General features: G+C 44.7%; 2 protein-coding genes across 13 annotated transcripts in view; one reads left to right on the plus strand and one right to left on the minus strand.

Annotated features, from left to right (window-relative positions):
* Positions 1 to 72: 72 nt before the first annotated feature.
* Positions 73 to 15,085, plus strand: TMEM41A (transmembrane protein 41A). 2 transcript variants are annotated; one of them, XM_045502709.1, is made up of 5 exons: positions 73 to 313; positions 1,803 to 1,956; positions 4,738 to 4,899; positions 5,543 to 5,681; positions 12,392 to 15,085. In XM_045502709.1, the coding sequence occupies exons 1-5, from the start codon at positions 195 to 197 to the stop codon at positions 12,490 to 12,492; spliced, it is 675 nt and encodes a 224-aa protein (XP_045358665.1). In that variant the 5' UTR covers positions 73 to 194; the 3' UTR covers positions 12,493 to 15,085. The 2 variants fall into 2 exon arrangements, with proteins under 2 accessions (XP_045358665.1, XP_045358664.1); XM_045502708.1 differs by lacking the exon at positions 12,392 to 15,085 and adding an exon at positions 7,079 to 8,941 and having other exon boundaries at positions 76 to 313.
* The window catches only part of MAP3K13 (mitogen-activated protein kinase kinase kinase 13), a 175,986-nt gene continuing 157,156 nt past the window's right edge, over positions 7,755 to 26,584 (minus strand). For all 11 annotated transcript variants that reach the window (XM_045502695.1, XM_045502697.1, XM_045502694.1 and 8 more), the window contains 4 exons: positions 23,624 to 24,410; positions 19,264 to 19,334; positions 16,538 to 16,835; positions 7,755 to 15,401 (listed from right to left, as the gene is read on the minus strand). In XM_045502695.1, the coding sequence (XP_045358651.1) occupies positions 15,300 to 15,401; positions 16,538 to 16,835; positions 19,264 to 19,334; positions 23,624 to 24,410 (1,258 nt within the window). In that variant the 3' untranslated portion in view covers positions 7,755 to 15,299. The remainder of the gene's footprint in view (positions 15,402 to 16,537; positions 16,836 to 19,263; positions 19,335 to 23,623; positions 24,411 to 26,584) is intronic.

The following is a 26,584-nucleotide window of genomic DNA, read 5'->3' on the forward strand; positions in this document are numbered from 1 at the left end:
GAATCTCGACGGGCAGGCACAACTTGCGCAGCGCAGGCCGGAGGCGGGGCCTGGATTCGGGGGCGGGGCTTGGTGCGGACCCCGCCCCGGTCCGTCCGTGAATACGCTCCGGAGGCATAAGCCAACGCGCAGCCTCGCCCGGCGCTGCCTGCAGGCTCCTCTGTGGCCCTGCGGGTCCGGTCGCCGGCTCCGAGATGCGCCCCCTGCTTGGCTTCCTGCTGGTCTTCGTCTGCTGCACCTTCGCCCTGTACTTGCTGTCGACGCGACTGCCCCGCGGGCGGACGCTGGGCCCGGACGAGGAGACTGGAGGCAGGTGGGTCCGAGGAAGGGAGACAGATTCGAGGATGGGGTCTTCGAATCGGATATTGGGTTCCAGGATCGGAGGCGTCGGGGGCCGGGGTTCAGGTCTGGGACTGGAGATCAGGGTCTGTCTCCTGGCCGCGTCTGTCCGGTCTCGGGCGGGCGGGGTGGATGGGAGTTGTGGTCCGCCCGGACTGAACCTGCGCTGTGCTGGTTGCGCGGAGTGCAGTTTGGGCGCGCTATCCGTGGCTTTGCACGCAGGGCGGTGATTTGCTGAGGGAAACGCGGCGCCTCATGCCGGCGGCACCGGTTCGCGCACCTCTGTCTGCGCCGTGGCATCGCCACGGGAGCCCGGTGCCGATCGCCTTCCCGGCCCAGCCCTGACCCGCATTTTCAGCCGACTCTCGCCCTTGTGTGGTCCCGCAGCCTCATCTCTACGACAGCTTTCGGCCTCCCTCCATCGTTCTTCCCACCCCATCTCACTTCCGTCAGCCCTGCCCTTGGGACTCTACGGCATTTGGCATTCGGTCTGCAGAAGTGTTGCAAGGACCTCTTTAAATATTCACGAATTAATTATCGGAGCCGCCCCTCTTCCTGAATATCTCTACTTTCCCCCTTCTCATGACCATCTGGGTGGGGCTGGAGGCGGTGCGATTCCTACCGGGCTGGTTTGCCGTCAGTGTTGCATACTGTTCATAAAGTTTATGGAAATGTGCCTGCCACAGCATGGCGTTCACAAGAATGTTACTGATATTTGAATATGAGGGTAACTTTTCGGTTACCCTAGTTGGGAGGTTGGGAAGGCTCTGCTGTGGGTGTCAGACACACTAAGAGAAACATTCTGATGAGAACTAGGAGGGTGTGCTCATAATTGATCATTGATAGATTCAAGGGTTATTCTTATGTCAGAGGCAAGGTAGCCCTTACACTGTAACCCTTGTACAGGGTTCAGAATGCACTAAGGGCCAGATAAAGAGCGGGATGAACAAGCAGCCTCTTTGAAAGGATTAGTTCAAGCTTGACATATTATCAAGAAGGTTATGTTTGTGGTGTGGGACAGATATACTTTCCAAGAGAATCTTTAATTGGCTTGTTAGTGACTGATAAAATAGTCTTTTACCTAGTAACTCAGGAGTGATGTGAAGTTTTAATTGTCCTTGGCCTGAAGTTTGTGGGGGAGGGGGTGTTCCAGGAAGGGAAGGCAGTTTAGGACATTTAGTTCTTGCCTGAAAATTAATCCATTTGTCTCTTAAGAATAGATCATAAAACCTGAGAACTAAAAGGGAACTTAACACTCATTTTTTCTATAAGGAAACTGAGGCCCAGGGACTAGCCTGAGATCACACTACTGGACAGTAGCAGAGTTGAGATGTTAACCCAGGTCTCTTGCTTCCAAAAGCAGGGCTCTTATGTCTCTGTCTTTGGAAAGAGGACACAAAGGACTTTTCTAGGTGCTAGGCTGATCTGGTCTCATGTTTCCATCTGCTTTTCCAAATCCCCAGGTCACTGTGGTTCCCCTCAGACTTGGCCGAGCTGCGGGAACTTTCTGAGGTCCTTCGAGAGTACCGGAAGGAGCACCAGGCCTACGTGTTCCTGCTGTTCTGCAGTGCCTACCTCTACAAACAGGGCTTTGCCATCCCTGGCTCCAGCTTCCTGGTCAGTGCCTTGCTCTCCTTCTGTGTGTGCTAGAAAGCTACTTTCTGTCTTTTATTTATTTATTTATTTATTTATTTATTTATTTATTTATTTATTTATATTTTGGAGAGAGAGAGAGCCTGTGCCCAAGCAGGGGAGGGGCAGAAAGAAGGAAACACAAAATCAGAAGCATGCTCCAGGCTCTGAGCTGTCAGCACAGAGCCCAACGTGGGCTTGACCCCACGAACCGAGAGATCGTGACCTGAGCTGGAGTCGGATGCTTATCCGACTGAGCCACCCAGTGCCCCCCCCCCTTTTTCCCAATATTTATTTATTTTTGAGAGCACAAGGTGGGGAGGGGCAGAGAGAGGGGGCCAGATGATCCGAAGCGGGCTCTGTGCTGACAGCAGTGAACCTTATGTAGGGCTTGAACTTAAAAACCGTAAGATCATGACCTGAGCTGAAGTCAGATGCTCAACCGACTGAGTCACCCAGGTGCTCTGCCACCTTCTGTCTTTGTAGAGTCCGCCTCAGGCTGCAAATCATATGGTCCAGAGCTAGACTACTGTGGCAATGATTTGATGACAGCTTCCCAAATGTCAGACACTTTCACAGTTGCCTCACTGACCTTAGTTAATTCTCCTAACAGCCTTATAACGTGGGCCTGATTATCACACTTTACAAATAAGGAAACAGGCAGTGAGAAGGAACTGTCCAAGTTGACAGTGAGGAGGGGCAGGGCTGGGGTCTGAACCCATGTCTGCCCAGCTCCAGAGTCTGCCTCTTCTCTCAAATGTGCTGTTTTTGTTTCTAAGGCATTGATGGCTGTGTGCTGTCCTGGACACACACACAGTCTGAGCTGGCTCAGCTGTTCCTCCTCAGAGCTTCCATAACGTTCTGATTTTGGCACTGTTTTCTGTTATTTTTTTTAAATCCGTTTTTTCCACCAGTCTTTGAGCTCTTGGCGAACCAGGCCCGTTCCTTACTCTCAGCTTTGTATTTCTTTGCCTGGTACAGGGAAGTGCCTTCACAAATGTTCGATGAACAAATGCAAGTTGTTCATGATGATGCTAGACTGGCGAGGCTGGAAGCTTCCCTGGTGTGGGGAGGAAAAGTTATTTGGAATTCCCAGGCGGCCCCCAGCACTCGGAGACGCAGTGCTGGGCCTAGACATGTGCTCTAGTCGCGAGCTGCTTCTCATCCACCCCCACCTCAGATTCTACAGAAGAACCTTGCTGTGCTCCCTGCGGCGTTTTAAGCTCCTGCATGTAAATATGTGTATATTTTAGGGCTTGGGGTGGGTTTAAATCCCAGCTGTGTAACCATGAGCCAGCCCTTTAACTTCTGCAACCCCGTTTCCTCATCTGGAGAACGGGGATACTCACACAACCCCCTAGGACTGTTGCGTGGCAGAACTGAATGGAACGTGGGCATAGAGCAGCTGGCTCAGTGATGGTGCCTGGCATGCAATGGCCTTCAGCATTTATTGAATGACTAAGAGACTGAGCAGAAAATCCCTGAAAGCTTCCTTCTGTCATGCTTCTTTCTCCTGCCCTGGTATCTTTTCTTCACCCCAGGCTCAGCTGGATGCACTTAAGCAATCTCTTTGTCGGAAACTGGAAGAAAAGCAAACATGTCCATGCCGAGAGAGACAGGGGAGGTGTGTGGTCCTGGAAGTCAGGGGCTGGCTTTTTGGGGTTGCCCCTGTACCTGCCCTCCCTCTTGAGCTGATCCCTCTTCAGGGCAAAGAGTCAGATGCTACCGGAGGGTGAATCCTGTCTCTGCCTAGTGTGAGCTTGGGCCTGATACTTAGTCTCTTATCCCTGTAGAATGGTGTAAGGATGGCAGATGACACAGGGTCATCATGAGGATTAAATAAGACATACAGTCAAGCACTTAACATATAATAGGTGCTCATCAGACCCCACCGTCTCACTTCTAACTTCCCCTTTTACTTTCTGTCTTGGATCCCATGTTGACAGGGTGATGTCTACTGGCCAAAGTGTATTTAGGGCATACCGGTTCACTTTCCATTTTTGTTAATCTAAGACTTTTGTGAGTGTCAGCTAGAGCTCTCATCAACGTGGAACCCCCAATGTTGTGTACCACATAGATGTAATTCCAGCAAGAAGCAAAGAAAGAAGATGTTTTATATAGCTTATGTGGTCTTATTGAAGGAGAGAATTCATGGTTTGTGTTCATTTAAGATAATTAAAATAACGTGTGAGTTCCATTTCTCCCTTCTTGGAGCACCAGTGTTTGCAGGACCTACTACAACCCAGGCAGCAGGCTGGGGGCTGTATACACTGTTATCCCATTTAATTATCACCTGCCTTCTGAAGTGTTAATCTTCCCTGTTTGAAAGGTGAAGAGACCAAGGCCAAGGTTGGAGTTTCCAGCTCTTCCATCACTCTTTGTTCACACCTTTAAAATGGGAGTTGAGGGGGGGGCCTGGGTGGCTCCGTCGGTTGAACGTCCAACTTCGGCTCAGGTCATGATCTCGCGGTCCATGAGTTCGAGCCCCGGGTCGGGCTCTGTGCTGACAGCTCAGAGCCTGGATCCTACTTCAGATTCTGTGTCTTCCTCCCTTTCTGCCTCTCCCCCACTCACACTGTGTCTTCCTCTCTCTCTCAAAAATACATAAACATTAAAAAAAATAAATAATAAAATAAAATGGGAATTGGGTTTTGGTTGGGAAAATCACTAAAAGAGGAGGGAACCTATGACTCTTGGGCTCCAGTACAAGGTGGCTGGTAGCCACCAGATGTTCTAATGGCTGAGGGTTTTGTTTTGTTTTTGCAGAACATTTTAGCTGGTGCTTTGTTTGGACCATGGCTGGGGCTTCTGCTGTGTTGTGTGTTGACATCAGTGGGCGCCACATGCTGCTATCTGCTCTCTAGTATTTTTGGCAAACAGCTGGTGGTCTCCTACTTCCCTGATAAAGTATGCCTGCTGCAGAGGAAGGTAAGCGGAGGGGCCACAACTGAGTGCCGGGCCCTGGAGTGTCACCTCAGGGCCCTGCGGAGTTTCCCACTGTGCTCCTCCACCCTGCTTTGGAGCTCCCGGGGGTTCCTTTTGATGTGATCAAGAGTCACAGACCTGGGATCAATTCCAGCCTCATCATTACCAGCTCTGTGATTTGAGGCAAGTTCCTGACTTCTTGGAGCTTCAGGTACTTTCATTTAAAAAATGAGGAAAACATGGGGCGCCTGGGTGGCTCAGTCGGTTGAGCGTCCGACTTTGGCTCAGGTCATGATCTCGCGGTCTGTGAGTTCGAGCCCCGCGTCGGGCTCTGTGCTGACAACTTAGAGTCTGGAGCCTGCTTCGGATTCTGTGTCTCCTTCTCTCTCTGCCCCTCCCCTGCTCATGCTCCATCTCTCTCTCTCTCTCTCTCTCTCTCTCTCTCTCTCTCTCTCTCTGTCAAAAATAAATAAACATTAAAAAAAAAAAATTTAAAAGATGAGGAAAACAATCTGTACTCTGGAGGGTTGTTGGAAGATTCAGGAAGAGAATATGTGAAGTATCTAGAAAAGTGCTTGGCACTAACAGATTGTCATGTCTAGAGATTCTTTCTGCTTCTTAATGACCTTGTCTTTTTTGGCTACAGGTGGAAGAGAACAGAAACAGCTTGTTTTTTTTCTTACTGTTTTTGAGACTTTTCCCCATGACACCAAACTGGTTCTTGAACCTCTCAGCTCCGATTCTGAACATCCCGATTGTGCATTTCTTCTTCTCTGTTCTGATCGGTAAGAAGCTGGTGGGTTAAGTCTGTGTCTTCAGCATTGTCATGTTGGGGGCCTGCCCTGGGTTATCAGCCACATGGGCATGTGCCTGGCTCTGGCCTCTGTTTAAGATCTGCCTTGAAAAAAAGAGGTGGTGCTAGTGAAGTTCTTTGTTGCCTTTTGACAATTGTATGACCTTCAATAAGCTACTTACCCTCCATGAACCATTTGGCCAGATGAGGGGCTGGGACCAGAGCAGTGTTTCTCAAAGTCTGTGCCTTGGATCGCCTTTATCAGAGTGGTAATGTGCTAACATCCTGTAAAATCAGTGACTGTTGTTTTCTCCACACTAGAAGTAAACCAACCCTACTTTAAGCCTAGGCAAGGATTGCCTCTCTTAAACCTACTTTAGAGCATGGAGGGAAAGACTATTCAGGGCTTCTAGGTGGAACATAACAAATCTGTGGTTGAACAACTGCTGTTAATAGGGAATTCTTGAGAGAGAGTAAGATCTTAAAGCAAAACTGACCACAGCTCATTCTGGTCATTTTGGCTTTGAAACAAAGTGCCTTAGTACCTCAGTTAACAGCCTGTAATTACCTAGGTGGCAGAAGGCTTGGCAAGACTCTGGAGACCGGGGCTCCAGTCCCCCTTCTGACAAGCTGTGTGACCTGGAGTGCTCTATGAACTTGAGGCATCTACTGTAGGGAAGGAACAGGTTGTTAGGGGGTCCCAAACCAGTCAGAGTCTCCAGGGTAGAGGTCAGGAGAAGCTATTAGAGTTTCCTGGGTTTTACTCCAGGCCCAGGTAACCAGAATCTCTGTGGGGAGCCCAAGAATGTGTTTTTTAACAGCTTCCCCTGGGATTGTTATATAACCAGCCTGTCTGCTACCAGTCAGACTTTTGGGATCCAGTGGATTTGATGATGGCTTAAAGACAGTATAGAACATGAAAGTAGTACTATTTCTAAGAAACGTGTTTTTCTCTTAGCATGCTATAAATCTCATAATACTGGTACCTCTCATTACTTAGGCTGTTGGATGCTCAGAACCCAGTTTGGGGCACTTCTAGCAAATTGGTGAACCTTATACTTTTTTGTACTAACTGTATCTCCTGATTAACTTATTCTTGACTTTTCTTTTTCCTATTAAACATTTTTCGTCTTATTGTAGTATATGTATTTTTGTAAATCATCACAAGCCTGTTTGTTAAACAAGGCAGTTGTTTATGGGAAGTGAGGAAAGGAGGGGAAGGAGTAGAGAGGGAGGGAAAGAGGTAATGTGCTTACGGGTCAGGAGTTAGGCAAAAAAAAAAAAAAAAAAATCTGGAGTCTGGGTTGTGAATTCCTGGGGACATTTGTGAAGGGCTATTATTTTTTATTTTGCTGCCCCTAGTAACAGTCTCTTTCCCTTTTCTTCCAGGTTTGGTCCCATACAATTTTATCTGTGTGCAGACAGGCTCCATCCTGTCAACTCTGACCTCTCTGGATGCTCTTTTCTCCTGGGAAACCGTCTTCAAGCTTTTGGCCATTGCTCTGGTGGCCTTAGTTCCTGGAACCCTCATTAAAAAATTTAGTCAAAAGGACCTGCATTTGAATGAAATAAGCAACACTAATCATCTAAATAGTAGAAAGGACACATGATATGGGTTTTTGGTTGCCATGTCCTTGGACTTTGTTGTTTATTTGTATAATGGGTGTGGTCCTGTGCAGCCCGTCATTGTTTTTTAATTACCCTCAACAGGTGATTTTGGACACTATATATCTGTGTGCAGTGTTTTTATAAAGGACGCTCTGTTCTAGAAGGTGAACTGTATCAGGTTCTCAAACCAGTCCTGGTTTAGCAGGGCACTCCGTGAAACGGATGGCCTTCTAGAAAATCCTATTTGTATTTTGTTGAAAAACAAGGAACTCAGGATGGTCTGTTGTATTTGTCTCTCAGCAAGCCCTGCGCTGCTTCAGGCGAGGATGCTGATTGTCCTTATCCAGAGTGCCTCTTCTGCAAAGTGATAGGCTGTTGTGACAGGTGTTCTGTTAAATCCCTGGTGGATGTTACTGGTGTAAATGATGTGAACCCACATCACTGACATTACCTTTTATCCTGTTAGTCTCATGGAGAGTGTTTTCTTCTGTATTTTTTTTTTTTTTTTTTTTTTTTTTTTTTGCCAATGACCTACCTCTTCCATAAGCCAAGGGGAACTAGCTGACAAACTGCATAGAACTTTCACATACAACTCAAATGCACAGTGATTTCTGTGATGCTTTGTGTTCAGATGCACTGATGTTACCAAACGTGTCAAATCTCTTGGTTGCGTGTTCTGACAATTCAGCTGATTGCAAATAGACTATTAAATATAAATGCAGCAAATTCTGCATGTTATGGGTATATTCTGGGGACATTCTTACCTGTCTGAATGGGGCTGGGCCCCTTGACTCACTGGAACCAAATGACCTGTCGGTACATTTTCTAATCTGTCCTTTCTGTGTGGGAATCCTGTCTCTGTCCTGCTAGGAGAATGGATTCAGTACACTCAGCTATCAGCCAGCATAGCCTCTGAATTTTTTTCATTTTGTCATTTGTCAAGAATAACTGAGGAGTAATTCTATTTTATCTTTTAATCCAAGGGGGAGAACTTGGTTTTGGATTACTGTGTTGTGTTGTATTTTTAATGATCTGTAGCTGCTGCTGCTGCTTACAGCTGCAGTACTGAACTGGCACAGACCTGGGTTAATGCTTCCAAGTACAGCAGGACCTTGGCACCTACACTGACCATCTCTGGGATCCTGTACCGTACAGGACTAACTCGCCATTTCTTACCAGAACCGTTGCTGTTGGGCATCCTCTGCTGGGTTTTGATTTGGTGCGGCCAAGAATCTTGCCATCTTGCCAAGGCTTTCCCTCAAGCCACGTGTTCTGCATGAATTCTTGAGAATACTCCTGTTCAGGAGGAAGAATGAATTCCTAAGCAGTGTTTTTTGGACAGGGTATGATCCAAAAAACACGACAAGGACTTCATTTTTAAAGGCACATTGCTTTAGAAGAGGCATGCTTACAGGAGCGGGGGTGAGGAGAAGGCTGTGTGAAATCTGTGGCTCTTTGTGTTCTGGAGGAGCAGGAGGCAAGGGGAAGCCAGTATGTTTTCTACACGACTGCAAGTGTGTGCCCTTTATCAAGATCCTTATGTTTGTCTCTCTCCCTCTCGCCTCATGATTTTGCTACACTGTGCCTTACCAGTTGTGAGTTTACAGGCAAAGCAATTTCCCAAATAAATGGATATAAACGTTCTGTATGGGGTGTGTTGTACATGTTGCTTACGTTCAGTTCCCCTTGCCAGCGGGAATCAGGATTGGCTGAAAATCAAACAATCCAAAATGGCGTTTTAGCATCACTCTCAGGAGGCTTCTTACCAGTATGATTCCTTAGAAGCCAGATTGTCATTTTCACCTTTTCCTTCTCTACACTTACTTTATAGTGGAGTCACTAATGAAGAGTAGCTACAAGACGGGCAGCAGGAAGGCCATGGGAAAGAAGAAGGGCACGTGTCCACCATCAAGAGGAAACTATTAAGGAAAGAGAGGGATGGTTGTCCCCTCCTTCTGTAGGTGTGTCTGAAACCACAGCCACAGAAACCTTCTCCACACCCGGCTTTCCTGGCTGCAGGCCACCCTGCATGTGAAGTTTTCCTTTCCCTACAGCTCTGACAAGTGCTGAGACCCGTGAAGGCAGCTTTCAGGACACAAACAGAACCTTAGGAAAAGACAGGACCAGAAAGGAGTGAAGCACGCTTTTTGTTTAATTCCATGCATTGGTTTGCTTCGATAGTCGCTCTTGTTCCCATCAGTGTACAATTATTCAGTACAAATGGAGCTGGCATCAGAAACCACAGGGAGCAGGGGACTGATGGTACTGGAGGTCCAGGGAGACAGATGAGGAAGCTCATTTTGAGACTTAACCCCAAAAAAGAATTTGCTCCAAATTGATAGGAACTCAAATTACTGCAATAAAGAATCAGAGTGGGTCTTCCCACTTCCAGAGTCTGAGAAGAGGGCACTGGAGGTAGAAAGCCACTCAGATGATATGGTCAATAAGGGTTATCTTCTTGGGGCACCTTGGTGGCTCAGTTAAGCATCTGACTCTGGACTTCGGCTCAGGTCATGATCTCACAGTTCCTGAGTTTGAGCCCCATATTGGGCTCTGTGCTGACAGTGTGGAGCCTGCTTGGGATTTTCTCCCTCTGTCTCTCCTTCTCTGCCCCTCCCCTGCTCTCTCTGTCAAAATAAGGCTAAAAAAAAAAATTTATTTGTGGAAAAAAAAAAAGGCTATCTTCCTAAGAGCTTGCACATTCTGGCTGCAGGGTCCCTCTGTGTATGACCATTGGAGGACCCCGTCTGTCAGGCCAATGGGCAACAGCCTGGGGCCAGGAGGCAGCATTCCTGAGTGTGGTGAAGTGGCTCCAGAGAGTAAGCCTGGGGGTCGGGGGTCTGCCGAAAGTTTTCTTACAGTGGCCTTGCATCTGCCTAGGGGCTTGTCTCTATGAAATCCTGCCATCATGTTCTGGTCATGTGACAAGTTAACAAAAGCTTTAGTCCAACTCCTTTGGGGTAACCCTGTTTTTCAGAGCAGTGCTTTCAGAGCTCCCCTCTTGTGCCACCTGTCCCTGAGAAATGTTCCAGGTTCCAGAAGGCTCTTCCACTTGGCAACCTACTTCATTCCAGTTTGAATAGGCACTTGCAGTACTGGCTGCAACATGCAAACAAACAGACTAATGTGATTTTCACGTGCTAGTCTGTGAGGTTGGTAACGTTGGTGATAAGAGTATAGTAAGTAGGACATTTATTCTATCTATGAAATCAGCAAAGAAGAAAAATCTTGCTGCCTGGAAAGGCACTAAATTCATACTGACAGTACAAGTCAAAGTCTTAAGAATATCACACTGTTTTGATACATTAGCCTCACAGAGTCTAAGAAAGAAGCAGGTAACTGGGACCTAACTTTAGCTTTCTGTTTATAGAAGGGGAGGGAGGAACATGCCTATTTAACACAATGAAATGACGTAAATGAAGAGACACTTTGGAATTCAATCCATCAGTGACTGGAAATTATTCAATTGGAATTGTAGTCCAAAAGGGCGGTGGGTGGAAGCAAGTGGCCTTTTTCCTGCCAGTGGTGCTGACCTCCACAGCCACAGGGTGGGCTCCAAAAGGAGAACACTGGTGTGGTCCTGTCATTCTCCCTTCAGGGCTAACTCAAGATCTCAAACCACCTTGAGAAAATTAATTGTGAGGTTCGAGTTGGGATGCTGAAATAGATGTCCCCTTTTCCAATCAAGCTGTCATTGTTTCTCCAAGTGCTGTGTTATGAGAGGTTCTGAGGCTGTGTCCGGGCTGGGCGGGAAAGAATATGGCGATCAATAAATAACATCAGTCTTGGGTGTTAGGGTGGAGGTGGTAGGTGGTGGTATGTGGTAGTATATTGGCTTCTGGTTTCGTGGAAAAACAAAACAGCAAACTGTACTGCAGAGCAAGGCAGGAATCCCTTGCATTCCAAGTATGTTCTATTCTAGAGAATTCGGTTCCAGGAAGTTCAAGTAGGAACATTTTACGAAAAGGGGGAACACTTGAGACAAAAAGGCATGGGGATAAAAAAGTAAATTAGTTGATCAGTGAGGATGCATTCACATGGAAAGGATGTGTGAGGGCTTCACAGTAGGGGAGGGCATTTAAAATTGGGTTGGTACCCGGAAAATCCCAAATCATCGTATCTATTACTTAGAGTAAGAGGGAAATTTAGCACAATGAGGCCCTGAAATATATGTCCAGTACTTAGTACGTCCTACTAAAAAATCCTTAATTCTAGAAGGATGGTTTGTTGGTACTAAAGTTTTAAATATCTGAACTTCAAGTAGGCTGTACCAAATCCTTTTTGAGTAGGAGCTCCCCCAATCTTGCAAACAGGTCTAAACTTCAGTGGCAGTAAGGTCTATTATGATTTCAAAGGAAGTTGGCTTCTCAGTCCCTCTGCAAAACAATTTTAATAGGAATTGTTACCAGAGGACATGATCTAGAAATAGATGCAAATCAGAACCAATGTTCATCTGCAACACAGATTAAAACTCGTTATCTTGTAGTCGGTCAAAAACAGATGCTAAATGAATGTGGACACTGATCCCAAGGGGGTTAAGCTTTCCATCAACAATGAAGCTTGAAATCACAGTCTTGTGAGGTTCCTTAAAGCATTGTGGCACAGTCCTCAGGACTGAAGGATCCGCTCTTCAATTTCCTGAGCTCTTAGATTCAGCACTCCTCAGAGGATGTGGAGCTGTTCTCCAAGAAACACACACGGATTCAAAATTGTCCTGGTTAGCTCAAGGCAGGCAGTGAAGGGCAAGGCTGGGATAGAGAAGGCATTTCTCTTTTTAACCTAGACTATTTTTAACCTAGACTTTTCTGAAGCCTCTCGTCACTTCTACTAAAAATACATAAATAAATAAATAAAAGGGTTCAATGTGGAGCTTTATTCAACTCTCAACAATACAGTGAATGACTCATGATTCAACACTGTCTACTACCCTAACATGCTTATAACAGTTAACCCAGATAGGTATATGGCATTATCATATTTGGGAATTCAAAAAACATCAAAGTTATGAGGTATCAGGTGTGGGTTTTCGAGGAAGACCATCACTGAAAGATGTAAGACAGAAGCCGACCCTCCTGTTTCCTTTTGCCACTACAGGTGGGCAAGAACTGGACGAGCTAAAGTGTGTTTTATGGTGGAGAGAAAGGGGACATAGACTTGTTCCCAGAAGAAATGAACCAGAGAGATTCATAGTTTAGTGTGGTCTGAAGTCTCAAGAGATGAACTCTCAGTTCCCAGAAGAAATGAACCAGAGAGATTCACAGTTGAGTGTGGTCTGAAGTCCAAGGATGGAAAATATGGCCTTTTAAGGTACTTTTCCGGCCCGATCACCCTCTAAGTGAGTAGGCCTCCTTCTAGAATGCCTCTAGTCTTATTACGGGATGACATCATAGCTAGGCATTTTATTTCAATGTCATGATATACATATTCTTTTTGTTTGCTTGTTTCTTTTTATGTTTCCCTGCTACTCCCAGCCAGGAGAAATAAAAAGTTGTTACTATGGGACCTGGAAAGAAGGAGATGACAAACTGTGCTGCCCGCTCTTGAATCTGCCTAACCCATGGGCCCCGGGCAGCAACTCCCTAGGTTGGCTCCTCCCAGGGGACTAAATAATTCTCTTTTTGCCTCTAATGTAGTCCCATGATTTTATTTCTTAAGAAACTTGAGAAAGTTTACAGCTTTTGAAGTATTTGTCCATCCACTCAGTCATCTGCCCACCCGGGAGCTTTCAGGATCAAGTCAAAGCCACAGTGCATCCACTGGCCTCCAGGGCAGAACCCGCATCCTCAGATGATTGTTGTTGCACACAGAAAATGAGGGAATACAACTAAGATGAATACCAGGGAGCTCCCAAATGGCAGTTCCATTTTCATTCCTTCATAAAAATCATAAAAACCCATAATTATTCATGGTTAGCAATAAACACAATCATTGTGCTACACTGTAAAGCCACACCTTCTGATCGACAGAAAATGAGAATAATTATTATAAAACAAAATAACAGTGATAATAATGCCATAACTTAAGATCTTTCATGTAGTCCAGCTACAGAATTTATACAAAATGGAATAATTTAATGCAAACAATACTGCTCTCTGTATAAGTTAAACATTTTCCTTCATCTTACCTAAGAGCTATAAATTATAGACACTAAATTTTAAATCAACGACTCAACATAAAGTGTAAACACATGGAGGGATCAGACAAGCAAAGGAAGTGCTCTAAATTCCCTCCACCTTTCCTTTTTGGCTGATGCAATCGGCGACCCCCAGCGGAGGGCAACGTTTTCATCCTTGTTGGAAATAGTTTAATACCTGTAATGTGTAAGTCTTTCCTAATGTCCAACGTGATGCAGTGTCAAAGAGTCAAGCCATGTTCTTCAGGTCTTGAGCCTAGAGAGGTTGTTTGACAGAAACCTGTCTTGGAGACAGAGATGGAAACTAGGCCAACACCCGTTTTTATATAAAATTCTAGATAAAAATTTCCTTGAAGCTGAGGCATGATGAAATTCCTTGGGATGCTTTTCAAAGACCGTGACCCCAGAGACAAGCCAGGACCTCATGTCTTGGACAATGTAAAATCTCTCTAATTGCTGCTCAGCATCAGTTGTTCTTTCTATAAATTTCCAGATTCAATTATTTCCAACTGCATTGATCCAAAGTGCAGTAAAATACACTTTACCAGTTGCATTTAACAAAAATGCTATTGTAATGTGGGAGGGGTTGACTTTTACAAGTTGCTTATGCTGCCTTTATCCTGATAGTGGTAGCTAGGCACTAAAGCTTCCCAGATAGAATGAGTTAATGAATAAAAACAAGGGGGTGGTTCGGGATTGGACTTTGGACAGACTCACACACACGCTAGCTGCCTTCAAAGTCTGTTCTGTTTGAATCAATATGACTCTAGTAGACAAGTAACCTGGTTCCACAGAGGGGTGATCTGATCTTCTTCACGTAGCTGAACTGAGACATTGTGAGAATGTACTTTCACAAATTCCACATTTGCTTTTCTAATACTGTTGTAAATTTCCTTTTTCTCTTTTTGGCACCCCCTGCCTTTTTTCCTAAAGGAAGTGGTCAACAGGTGGAAAGGAAATAGGCTATAAGAAAATGGCACTTGAGTCTCAAAAATCAACACATTGGTCAAGGTAACACATTTGTCAAGGTAATGACAATGACAGCATTAAAAAGGGAAGCATTTGTCAAAGACAAGGCTTGATGCTATCTGTAAGTCTCACTACCAAATACTGCTTCAAGTTCTTGAAATGAAATCAGCTTCCAGATGTGTAGTTGTCTTTTTTCCTCCTAGAGGAAGCACATGCCCTCAAGGACCTTGGGTGCAAGTATCTGGTCATCAGTCTCTTCTAGATCATTTCCATCACCCATGTGGGCAAGCTGGTTGAACTTAATGTGGTCTGTTCACAAGTTACCTGGAATTGCTTTTCTTTGTTTTCTAAAATAATCAGTATGTCTTGCTCTGGCTCTTCTTCGTCTCTTATGGCCAAAAGAACTGGTCCCCTGTTCAAGTAGCAATAATATCTCCTGGCCCCACAAATTCCCAATGATGTTGCTCCTAAATTCCACTTCTTTCTTTCTTTTCTTTCTTCCTTTATCTCTCTCTCTCTCTCTCTCTCTCTCTCTCTTTTTGCAAGAAATTATTGTGTCTCTCTCTATATCATATATAGTTCACTCTTTACAGTACAAAGTGTTAAAATGTCAAACAAAAATAAATATCAATGTTACAGTAGCTAGAATATTCAATAAAATAGATCCCTGCCATTCTTGATTGAAATGTTCAGTGAGACTTAATTTCATTTGGATATTTTTTTCCAAGAGATTTGCGAAGTCTCATGTTCCTGTTATTGCAGCTCATTTCTAGGGGTAAGAAAGAGGGGGCAGCTCTCTTCCCAGATGAAAAAGCAGGGAGAGAGTGGGAAGAGTCTGGGGGTGGGATGGATCTGAAATGCCAGTATAGTCATGAGATCTTCAGGATGGGTTTTCTTTCATTACCAAGTAGCAGAGTTGTAGTGTTTATTGGTCCTGACTGTGGCATCAGAACACTCTCCATCTGAAGAGTCACAGTCCGATTCTTCAAACTGCATAGGATTCTGCAAAGTCGAGACAAAAGAAAACCTTAATTTGTTTGGGAAATCACTTAGTAAACATGTATGGAACGCTTCCCAGAGGACAGGCACTGTGCTGGGTTGCTGGCTATGATACATGAGACCAGGTCCTGTCCTTGCAGGGCTTCTGGAGAGAGAAGACATATAAACATGACATGGCCTTATATGTGGAATTTAAGAAACAAAACAGATGAACAAGGGGAAGGGAAGGAAAAATAAAATAAGATAAAAACGGAGAGGGAGGCAAACCATAAGAGGCTCTTAACGACAGGGAGCAAACTGAGGGTTGCTGGAGGGAGGTGGGTGGGGGATGGGCCAAATGGGTGATGGGCTCTAAGGAGGGCACTTGTTGGGATGAGCACTGGGTGTTGTATGTAAGAGATGAACCACTAAATTCTACTCCTGAAACCAATACTACAGTACTATACTATATGTTAACTAACTGGAATTTAGGGAAAATCTTGGAAGAAAAAAAATGATGTCGATGATGATAGCAATTATAGCAATATCACCTCAGCCCCATTTACATAGTGTTCACTATGTGCCAGGCACTGCTGTAAGTGGTTTTCATCTAGAAATTCATTTAATCCTCACAAGCACCCTAGGAGATAAGTGCTGTTAATCACTCCCACTTTACAGGTAAGGAAACTGACCTACAGGGAGGTTAGTAGCTTGCCCAATGCTGCGGTCAGTCAGTAGAGAACTCAGTTCTACTCAGAACTCAGTAGAGAACTAGGCAGTCAGATTCCAGGTGTAAACTTACAACCACTATGCTATCCTGCCTTCAAAGGCAGCACTGGACAGGCATTGAAGTGTTCCCTGTGCTATGAGAGCATCATCCAGGGGACATGGAGGGGGGAGGCTCATACCCTTAACCACAAGAGGGATGGGGTCAGGAGAAGGAGATGTTTGAGTTAAATCTTAGAAGAAAGGATGCCCGAGCAGTTCGATGTTTGTGCCTCATTTAGGAGAACTGCCTTTATTTCAGGGAGCTCTGTGGATCTCTGCACTTCTACTTACTTCCAAGAGGCAGTTGTTTTATCTTATACCCTAAATGACTTGAGCATGCTCTAAACCCAAAGAGCTACAGTGATCAGAGGAGAAGGGAGGAGAAGCCCCACCTCGTAGCCACGTTCCTCCGCACACAGCTTGCCCAGAGACATCTGCGTCTTCACGCGGCGCACGGCGCACTCCTTGTCAGAGAGCCCATCTGAATGCGAGGATATCTCAATGGGGATCTCTGGCGTCTGGGACAGCAGGTCATCTAGCTTCTCGGCCAGGCGGTCTTCCAGTTTATCCGCTAACTCATCAGGACTGTTGGAGTGGTCACTGGTATTTCCCTCCTCTCCATCAGACACAGAGAAATTCTCAGAGCTAAAGGTTGAATACGACTGGCAGCTGCTGATACAGCGATGGGGCCTAGAACCACAAAAAACCAGAGGAACTTAATCACGGGAACAACTACTGTTCTTAGACCATAGCCTTGGTGAGAGGTTTTCTAGGTTTCTCCCTGCCCCCGAGGGAGACTCAAAACTCCAGGTGGATAGACACTATTAAATTTTATAAGACCAGTGCTCTAACCCCTGAGCTATGGAGCCAACACTACTAAATTTTAAAGCAAACGAGAAGGAAATTTGCATTTCCAGTTCATTTGGTTTGTATGTTTATGTGGCTAAACAGTACACTCCACTGTTGATGGCTACTACTGGTCTTTGAGAAACTCAGCAGCTCTGATCACAGTTGTGAACACGCATGCATGGTATGGAAAAGTTCAAACTGAAATTCAGCTGCTTATACACAAACCTCCCAGATTCTTACAGGTAAACGAGTCTCGAGAGATTCTTCGGTTTAACTCATTTCTCAGGCCATAACACTGGAGCCAGACAAGGAAAGTGACTTGTTCCAGGCCACACCATCAGAGAAGGCAGAGCTGCAGCTTGGGCCGGGTCTACGCATACCCTGCTCAGTGTCATTCTCTACCAGCTGCATTTCCCACTGGGCATGGCGGCTGTGGAAGGCCACGTGTGTCCGCCCTGTCAGCCAACCCCCAGTGCAGATGAGCTTGGAAGGAACGTTCCCTCTGCAGCTATGGCCACTGCCTAGTCAGCTAATGACTGATTCCTGTTAACATGTGGGTTTAGCTCAGATGAGGCAAAATCTGCAGGGCGTGGGGAGCAGAGGGAGAATTTGCAAAAGTTCTTCAGTTTTTCCCCATTGTTTATAAGTAGCCTAGCAAATAAGAATGCTGTTAGTTCGCTTTGGTTTCAAAAGAAAACAAATAATAAAAAGAAGACTGACTTTTTCCTCTGTCATTGTCAGATCTTTCTGTATCTCTTAGTACAAAGTGATTTTGATGGCATACGATCTGAGCCTCGCCAATGACAAGGTCAGGTGATAGGCTGCAAGGCTGGGGGGACCAAGGACACATGAAAAGAGCCTGTGGGAGAAGGAAATTAAAGTAGGACTTACACAACATCTCAAGGCTAGGAATCCAGAAAAGAGATAGGGAGCAAAATGTTATAAAAAGGAAAACCATGCAGTAAAAACATACATATAATTTGCATCATGGCCAACAAGAAAGGCGGGAAGCCATTAGGTGGGCTGAGTGTATGGTGTGTCATGGGAACAAAGCTGGGAGTCACGTAATTGTGATGTCGGTAGAGTGAGTTCAGAGAACGAAAAGACATTTTACTCAGATTCAATCTCACTGCATAGGAGAAACCAAGGAGGCAATAAGGCAGCAATAGCAATGTAGCAGGAATAGCTCAGGGGATGAGAACAGATTTCAATTCTTTGTACAGCGTTGGGACCCAGAATACAATTTACCAAAGGAATCCCTTGGTTTGCAGAGAATTCCTGTTTCTGGGCAGGTACACAAACCTTTCTGGCAGATTCTTAGAGCCATATTCTTCAAGAACAGAATGCCTAATTGCAGAAAAGGCTTTCTTGGAGGAAAACTACCTTCCCCACTCCTACATAAGGGCAGCTCTTTTCTAGAAGTAGGGGGATGTAGTACTTCTTTAATTTACAATGACTATTTCTGGCTAAGCACGAAGCTATTTTTAAGGCTGGGTTGAAGGAGGACTCAACCTAATTAATTATACTTAACTTGAGGCATAAAATCCAAGGCATGGAGAGTGCTATGGACTGAACTGTGTTCCCTCCCACCTCCACCCCAATTCGTATATTGAAGCCCTACCCCAGTGTGACCGAATCTGGAGATAGGTTCCTAGGAGATAATTAAGGTTAAATGAGATCATAAGCACAGGTCCAAAATCCCATGGGACTGTGATCTTATAAGAGGAAGATATTTTCCCTTCCCTTCATTCCCTTCTCCACCTTCTCTGTCCCATACTCCCCCACCTCAACCCCTGTAAGGACACAGCAAGAAGGCTGCTGTCTGCAAGCTAGGAAGAGAGTCCTCACCAGGAACCTTGATCTGGGACTTCCCAGCCTCCAGAACCGCGAAAGATAAATTCCCATTGTTTAAGCCACCCAGCCTGTGGTATTTTGTTATAGCAGCCCAAGAGACTAATAAAAGGAGGTACACCAGAAATCAATGATATTATCCACAAAACAGCATGGCCATCTCTCATAAAATTCCCACTACATTCTCAAATGCACATTGAATCCATATTTATACTCCTCATCTTGAAGCTCCTAAGAAATGAATTCTGATGACTAGAATCAGCTGTGCATAGCCAGCAATGGGAAAGGAAGAAATGTGAGTTCAAATCTCCCTACAAGGTGGTTGTTCGAAGGTGATCTGTGACTGAACAGGAGGTATGGCAAACTCAGGATTTTCCCCATTACAATGAAAGCAGTCACAGGTGTTTATTGGTTTTACCTCTGTCTTCGTGGAAATTCAACTTCACTATCTACTTCCCCTTCTTCTTCTTCTGAGGAGTCATCTCCACTCTGAGGAGAACAAGGGGAGAGTTTTACCTCAATCTGTCTCTGTCTCTCTCTCTCTCTCTCATACACACATACACACACACACTCCATATAAAAGATTTAATTATAATAAAAAGGCATTGAATAGTAGTTTGCTGAATGTCATCTTTAAACACATATGTTTTCCTTTATTCATTCAGCAACTTTTCCTCAGTGTCCGTGATGACTGGGTCTGTGCTCTTTGCTGGAAGACACACAGACCTGAGTAAATGTGAGCCTTGCCCTCAGGTAGGTGAGGACTCCATGAGACTGTCCAAGGTGAGCGATGAGGAGGGGAAACTAGAGACAAGGTCTGGATTTGGGGGCAGCCTTGTAATTATTGTTATTCATGGTTCCAGGCCCTGACACAGGGACTCCACCAAGAAGTGATCTTTCAATTCTTCAAAACCTAACAACTACTTTCCCCCTTCTATGTCACCAGTCACCTTTTCACTAATATTATAGTTACTATGCTTACATCATTTGCACTACTAAGGCATACATTATTTGAGGGTCAGGCCATATCTTGTATTGTATTTCTCATTCCACCATGAATACAACACTGCATACACTGCACTAAACAGGTGCTCAGTGCATTATTGAGCCCGCATGTTGGCCAGGATAAGGGAGCTCTGCTTGGGACATCTGAGGCCTCATGATTGCTAGGGCTCTGTGGTTCATCTGGAAGTCTGGGTAAGTGTCCTGAGAAGATGATCTTCCTTCACAGGAAGAGTTCATTTCTCTTTGAGGACATAAGAACAGTCACACTTAAAATCAGCTGTCCTTACTCACAGAATCATGATGCACTGGATTACTATCACCCCTTGCAAGGTGGGTAACTGGGCCCAAGTAATCGTACCAAAGTTTGAGGATAATTTACTTTAAAGTCAGGTTTTTTTTTAATTTTTAAAAAAATGTTTTTATTTATTTTGGAGACAGAGAGTGACAGAGCATAAGCGGGGAAGGGGCAGAGAGAGAGGGAGACACAGAATCTGAAGCAGGCTCCAGGCTCTGAGCTGTCAGCACAGAGCCTGATGTGGGGCTCGAACTCACAGACTGTGAGATCATGACCTGAGCTGAAGTTGGACGCTTAACCAACGGAGCCACCCAGGTGCCCCTTAAAGTCAGTTTTAATATACCATCACTCTTACCAATTTGTATTCTGATATGCCTTTTTGAGTAGTAAAGACAGGCATGGGGTTATACTGACTGCCGAGATGAGCATTTACCCTAGGCATACCTCAGAAGTGTATCCCGGTCGAGAGAAGTTGAACTGTCCTGTGGGAGTGCTGTTCCAGGGAGGCCAAATGTATGGGGTGTGTGTTTCCTGGCCCGTGGGCCCAAAGAATGCATCAAAATGGCATCAGAATGGCTCAAAGGTACATGTTACTTGGGAGGGGACTGGGGTGACTGCTAAAGGGTGCTGGGTTTGTTTGTGGGATGATGAAAATATTCTAAAATTGGTTGTGGTGGTGACTGCATAGCTATGAATAAAAGCACTGAGTTGTACACTTAATAGGAGAGCTTTATGGTATGTAAATTATATCTCAATAAAGTTGTTACTGAAAAAAATACATGTTACTGGCCATATAGGGAGTAAGAGCACCCAAAACACAACTTAATCTCTGGGAATGCTTAGTCACTCAGGAGAAGCACTCGGGAGAAGAAATACAGTTCTGAGATAGTAGCCCTCAGCTTCAACTTTTTTTTTTTAAATTGAAGTGTAATTAATTTTTATATAAGTTCCAGGTGTGTAACATAGTGATTCAACAAGTGCATATATTATGCTATGCTTGCCAAAACAAGTATAGTTAGCATAGGTCACCTTACAAAGTTATTACAGTATTATTGACTATATTTCCTATGCTTTACTCTTCATCCCTTGTGACCTATTTATTTTATAACTGGAAGTCCGAACCTCTTAACCCCCTTTACCTATTTCACCCATTCCCCCACCCCCACCCCTTTGGCAACCATTAGTTTGTTCTCCACATTTATGAATCTATTTCTTCTTTGCTCATTTGTTTTGTTTTTTAGATTCCACACATAAGTGAATGATATGGTATCTGTCTCTTTATGTCTGACTTATTTCACTTAGCATAATGCCCTTTAGGTCCATCCATGTTGTCACAAATGGCAAGATTTCATTCTTTTTTTGTGTCTGAGTATATCCCATTGTATGTATGTATGAATATATGTATGTATGTAAGTGTGTATGTGTGTGTGTGTATAAGTGCACACACACACACACACACACACACACACCATATCTTCTTTATCCATTCATCCATTGATGGACACTCAGGTTATTTCCGTATCTTGGCCATTGTAAACAATACTGCAATAAACACAAGGGTGCACATATTTTTTCTAATTAGTGCTTTCGTTTTCTTTGGGTAAATACCCAGAAGTGAAGTTACTAGGTCATAGGGTGGTTCTATTTTTAATATTTTGAGGAACCTCCATAGTGTTTATCATCGTGGCTGCACGAGTTGACATTCCCACCAACACTGCACATGAGTTCCCTTTCTTCCACATCCTCTCCAACTTGTTACTTCTTATCTTCTTGATGCTAGTCATTCTTTTTTTATTTAATGTTTACTTATTTTTGAGAGAGAGACACACACATACAGAGTGGGCGTGGGGGAGGGGCAGAAAAAAAGGGGATGACAGAATCTGAAGCAGTCTCCAGGCTTCATGTTGTCAGCATAGAGCCTGACATGGGGCTCAAACCCACAAACTGTGAGATCATGACCTGAGCTGAAGTCAGATGCTTAACCAACTGAGCCACCCAGGCATCCCTGATTCTAGTCATTCTGAAATATATGTCAACTTCTTTTAAATGTCTAGTTGACCAAAACAAGCTCATTTACATTTTAGACCCTTTCATTCCTTCACCTGAGCTCCTGCTGAGTGTTGCTGAAGTGAAGCATTACTGAAGGACTGAGTGGGTATCTGCCCTGTGCTAAATACTTTTCATACGTAATCTTATTTTTAACTCATTAGCAAAATGAACTAACATTTTTGGAAGATTGTTATGTTCCAGGCCCTGTTCAAAATGCTTTATATGTATTAACCCATTTAATCCACATCAGCCAGTGAGACAGGGGCCAGTATTTGCCCCATTTATAGACAAGGGCAGCATAGAGGTTCTAAATGTAAGAGCCTTGCTTTGAATTCATATCTGTCTGGCTCCCAGGCTCATGCTGTTAACCACTATGGTAGACTGCCTCCAAGCTAATAAACCCTAGGCATCTAGTGGGTGAGGAGGAGAAGAACAGGTTTGAATGACAAAGAACTCACTGGGTCATGATGGTTATTAATAAAGGCAGGGCTTTCCAAAATATACTGTTTTTCTTAATATTTTATTTTTTCTTAAGTAGGCTCCACAACTAACGTGGGACTTGAACTCATGACCCTAAGTTCAAGAGTCACATACATGCTGTACCAACTGAGCCAGGCAAACACTCCTCCAAAATATATTATGAAGAAGGCTAGTTCCATGGGATATTAATAGATGTTATTTTTAAAGCCATTATGGCCAACTAGGTGAGGAAAATGCTGGATTAAACAAGGTACAGTATGATTTTTTTTTTTCCAGAGAGAGGGTACAAGTGAATGAGGGGCAGAGAGAGAGGGAGAGAGAGAGAATTCCATGAGGGGCAGAGAGGAGGAAGAAGAGAGTGAGAGAGAGAGAAGCAGGTGATGCAGGGTTCCAGCTCACCCGAAGTGGGACACATGCTCACCCAAAGCGGGGCTGGAGCTCACCGGATGCGGTGTTCAAACAGCTGAACTGTGAGATCATGACCTGAGCTGAAGCCCAATGCTTAACCAACTGAGCCACCCAGACGCCCCTGTATGATTTTTTTAAAGCCTAGGATTTGTTGATGTGCACAAGGAATCTCCAAGAGAGGACAGAGAATACTGTTTTTCAAACTTGTTTTATAATGGGACCCTTTCTTCTTGCAACATCCATCATGACTAGGCTAGGGTAGTTCTAGTTTTGATTACAGATCCCTGGTTATCTATTTATAACTTATATATATTTGAACCAGTCCTCTGGGGTCAGTAGTTCCCAAAGCGTATTCTCTCTATCACTTAAGCAGTGTGGCAAGAGAGCACCTAAGCTAAAAAAACCCTTCTGTTTATGCTTCTGCCATCACATCCTTTTACAAAACGGACACATGTTACACGTTTTCCAATATGCACCACACGACAGGCTCTAACATTCCACGAAGGCAGTGGCACATACTGCTGTTGTCATTACGGCTTACCTTTTGCAGGGGCCTTGTGTTTCGAGGTAGCACTGGGGGGGTGACGTGATGAGGGATGCCAAGGGATGATGCAGACCTACAACCTTTGAATTCATTTTCTTCCATTTTCTCAGAACCCTGGGCATTTTCCGAGAGGGGATTGTGTGCTGGTGACTTGAAAAGGTCGGGTCTCCTCCCCACTGGCTCAGCAGAGGGTATGTCTAAGGAACCACACCGTTCTGGCCTGCATTGGAGGCAGGGGTCATAAGGGTCAGCCTGACAACAGCCCCAGGGGCCAGCTGGGCCCTCGTCAGGCTCAGAACTTCTCCAGCAATCTGCCGCCATGGCTGTGGAGATGAGGTCAGGGCTAGAGCCAGGCATCTGTCTTTGAGCATGGTTGCTGAGTGGGCTCCGCAGGGCTGCTGCTGGGCCAAAATACCTCAGGTTGTTGGCGCAAGTTGCAATGTCCTGTCCGTGCATGTTGAGTCTGGGATGGTGACTCTGAGGCACGGCAGGAGGGCATTGCTGGTATTGCTGCTGCAGAGGATTATGGTGATGGGAAGAAGGGTGCTGGGATTGAGCCTGGTGTACATAAGCGGGATGGGGTGAATTTTCTTGCACTGGCTGGTTTTTCAAGATCGCTGCAAAGTCACTATGGCTGCCTCTGCTATTCCCTCGGCGGTGGCGGGGTTTGCTCCGATATCGGCTCTTGCTGCTTGAGGTGGACATTTTGGGACTTCCAGACAAAGGGGATGCGGCGGGAGCCACCTCCATACTGGGGATACCTTCAGATCTCAACAGATCTGGCCTGGGAGAAAACAAAAGGTTGAGTTTTAAACGTATGAAAATACACATTCAAGTTAGGGGAAATGTAACGCAAACCTTAAGATACACACACACCCTGTGATACAGCAGTCACATAGGCAGGGATTTATCCAGTGGAGACAACAGATGTGCATGAAGATGTGTGTCTGAAGATGTTATGTTATACCATAGTTTAAAACACCAGAAAATTAGAAGCAACTTAGATGTTCACCCATAGAGGATTTCCTTTATTCCTTTTGGATATTATTCTGTGCCTCACTAGCTAAGGTACTCAATCCCTTTAAATTCTAATTCTACCCTATAGGCTTCTTAATCTCTTCCTTATAATCTCATCTATCAGCCTGGTGTCAATATGCCAAAGCACAGGCATGGGTTTGCCCATGATTAGAAATCTGTCTGATGATGGATCTAGATAGATCCCACAAAAGATCACAAATCACAGGGGTCTGATACAAGAGAAGGAAACCTCAGATTAATTAGGCAAGAGGCTAAGTTCAAGGATCTTGGTTTAGACATGGTCTCCTGGGTCTGGGACTATGTCCATCCATCTCTGTATGGGAGGGGCATTAGCAGGGAGCCCTGCTCACACTCAGTACTCAAAAATGTTTAAGGAAGACTGAGAAAGGGGTGGAGCCAGAGGAAGGGGAAACAGTACGGAGCCTAGGAGGTTGAACAGACCCAGCAAGAGAAGGGCCAGTGAGGAGTGACCTGGCATTGTCCTGGCTCCTTACGGGAGGAGGTCCTCTCACAGTCCTGTTTTCAAGTGCTGTCTGGGCTGGTCATGTAGGTCATGTGCAAGAGGAAGCCAGAGCTTGAAGGTAAACCTCACACACACTGATTCCAGGGTGCACAGGTAAACAATAGCTGGTTTCTGATTGATGAATGGGTATGGGCAGAGACTTGAGGATACCAGGTAGGACCACTACATCCTTCCTTCTTTGGGACCAGATAGACACAAATCAGCAAATTATAGAGCAGGAAGACCCAAACTTTTTTTAAACAACAGAATCTTTTTCTTAAATGAATTATGAGAAATTCAGTATATAAAATAGATATAGTAAGAGAACAGACTGGTGGTTTCCAGATATGGGGAGTAGGAAAAGATGGGTGAAATGGGTGAAGAGCGTCCAAAAGGCACAAACTTCTGGTTATAAAATATATAAGTCCTGTGGATGTAATGTACAGCATGGAGACTATAGTTAATGATACAGTTGATCTTTGAATAACATGCACGGTCAAAAATCCAAGCATAACTTTTGACTCCAGAAAACTTAATAATAGCCTGCTGTTGACCAGATGTCTTACTGATAAGATAAATAGTGGATTCATACATATGTTGTATATTATATGTATTATATACTGTATTTTTAAAGTGAGCTAGGGAAAAGAAAATGTTAAGAAAATCATAAGAGAAAATACATATACTGGACTGTGCTGCAAAACATTTACATATAAGTGCATTTGTTGGAAACCATGCTGTTCAATGGTCAACTGTTTCAAATATTGCATATTTGAAAGTCTCTAAGAGATCTTGAAAGTTATTATCACAAGAAAAAAAATGTATTTATTTATTTAAAAAATTTTTTTTTAAATGTTTATTTTTGAGAGAGAGAGACACACACACACAGTGCAAGTGGAGGAGGGGCAGAGAGAGAGGAAGACACAGAATCCGAAGCAGGCTTCAGGCTCTGAGCTGTCAGCACAGAGCCCTACGCGGGACTCAAACCCGCAAATCGTGAGATCACGACCCGAGCTGAAGTCAGACACTTAACCGATTGAGCCACCCACACGCCCCCAAAATGTAATTATTTATGCTGAATTATTTATGCAGATGAATGGATCACATAACTAGAGTTCTGTGATAATTATTTCAAAATATATACATGTTTATTGAATTGTTACATTGTACACTTGAAACGAATATGATGTTTTATGTCAAGTATATCTCCCCTCCCCCCCCCCCGCCCCGCCAGATATAGTGGAACAGTTGAAGAGGGGTGGCAGAGCAGAACCCCCTCCCTGCAGGGCTCCCCCTCCTCATCTTCTCTACTTCTTCAGTAATCCTTGACACCTCTATGCGGGCCCAGGGGTGTCCCAGACGTTGCTTGAAAACCACAGATACAGTCCTGTCTTCACCTTATGTGAGGAGGAATCCAA

Source organism: Leopardus geoffroyi, chromosome C2 (assembly GCF_018350155.1).
Source record: "Leopardus geoffroyi isolate Oge1 chromosome C2, O.geoffroyi_Oge1_pat1.0, whole genome shotgun sequence".
NCBI lineage: Eukaryota > Metazoa > Chordata > Mammalia > Carnivora > Felidae > Leopardus > Leopardus geoffroyi.

Excerpts from the sequence above, each read along its gene's own strand:
- TMEM41A (XM_045502708.1), top strand. The coding sequence starts at position 195 with ATGCGCCCCCTGCTTGGCTTCCTGCTGGTCTTCGTCTGCTGCACCTTC. Across the intron at positions 314-1,802 it reads GACGAGGAGACTGGAGGCAG|GTCACTGTGGTTCCCCTCAG; the intron begins GTGGGTCCGAGG and ends CCAAATCCCCAG. Across the intron at positions 1,957-4,737 it reads TCCCTGGCTCCAGCTTCCTG|AACATTTTAGCTGGTGCTTT; the intron begins GTCAGTGCCTTG and ends TTGTTTTTGCAG.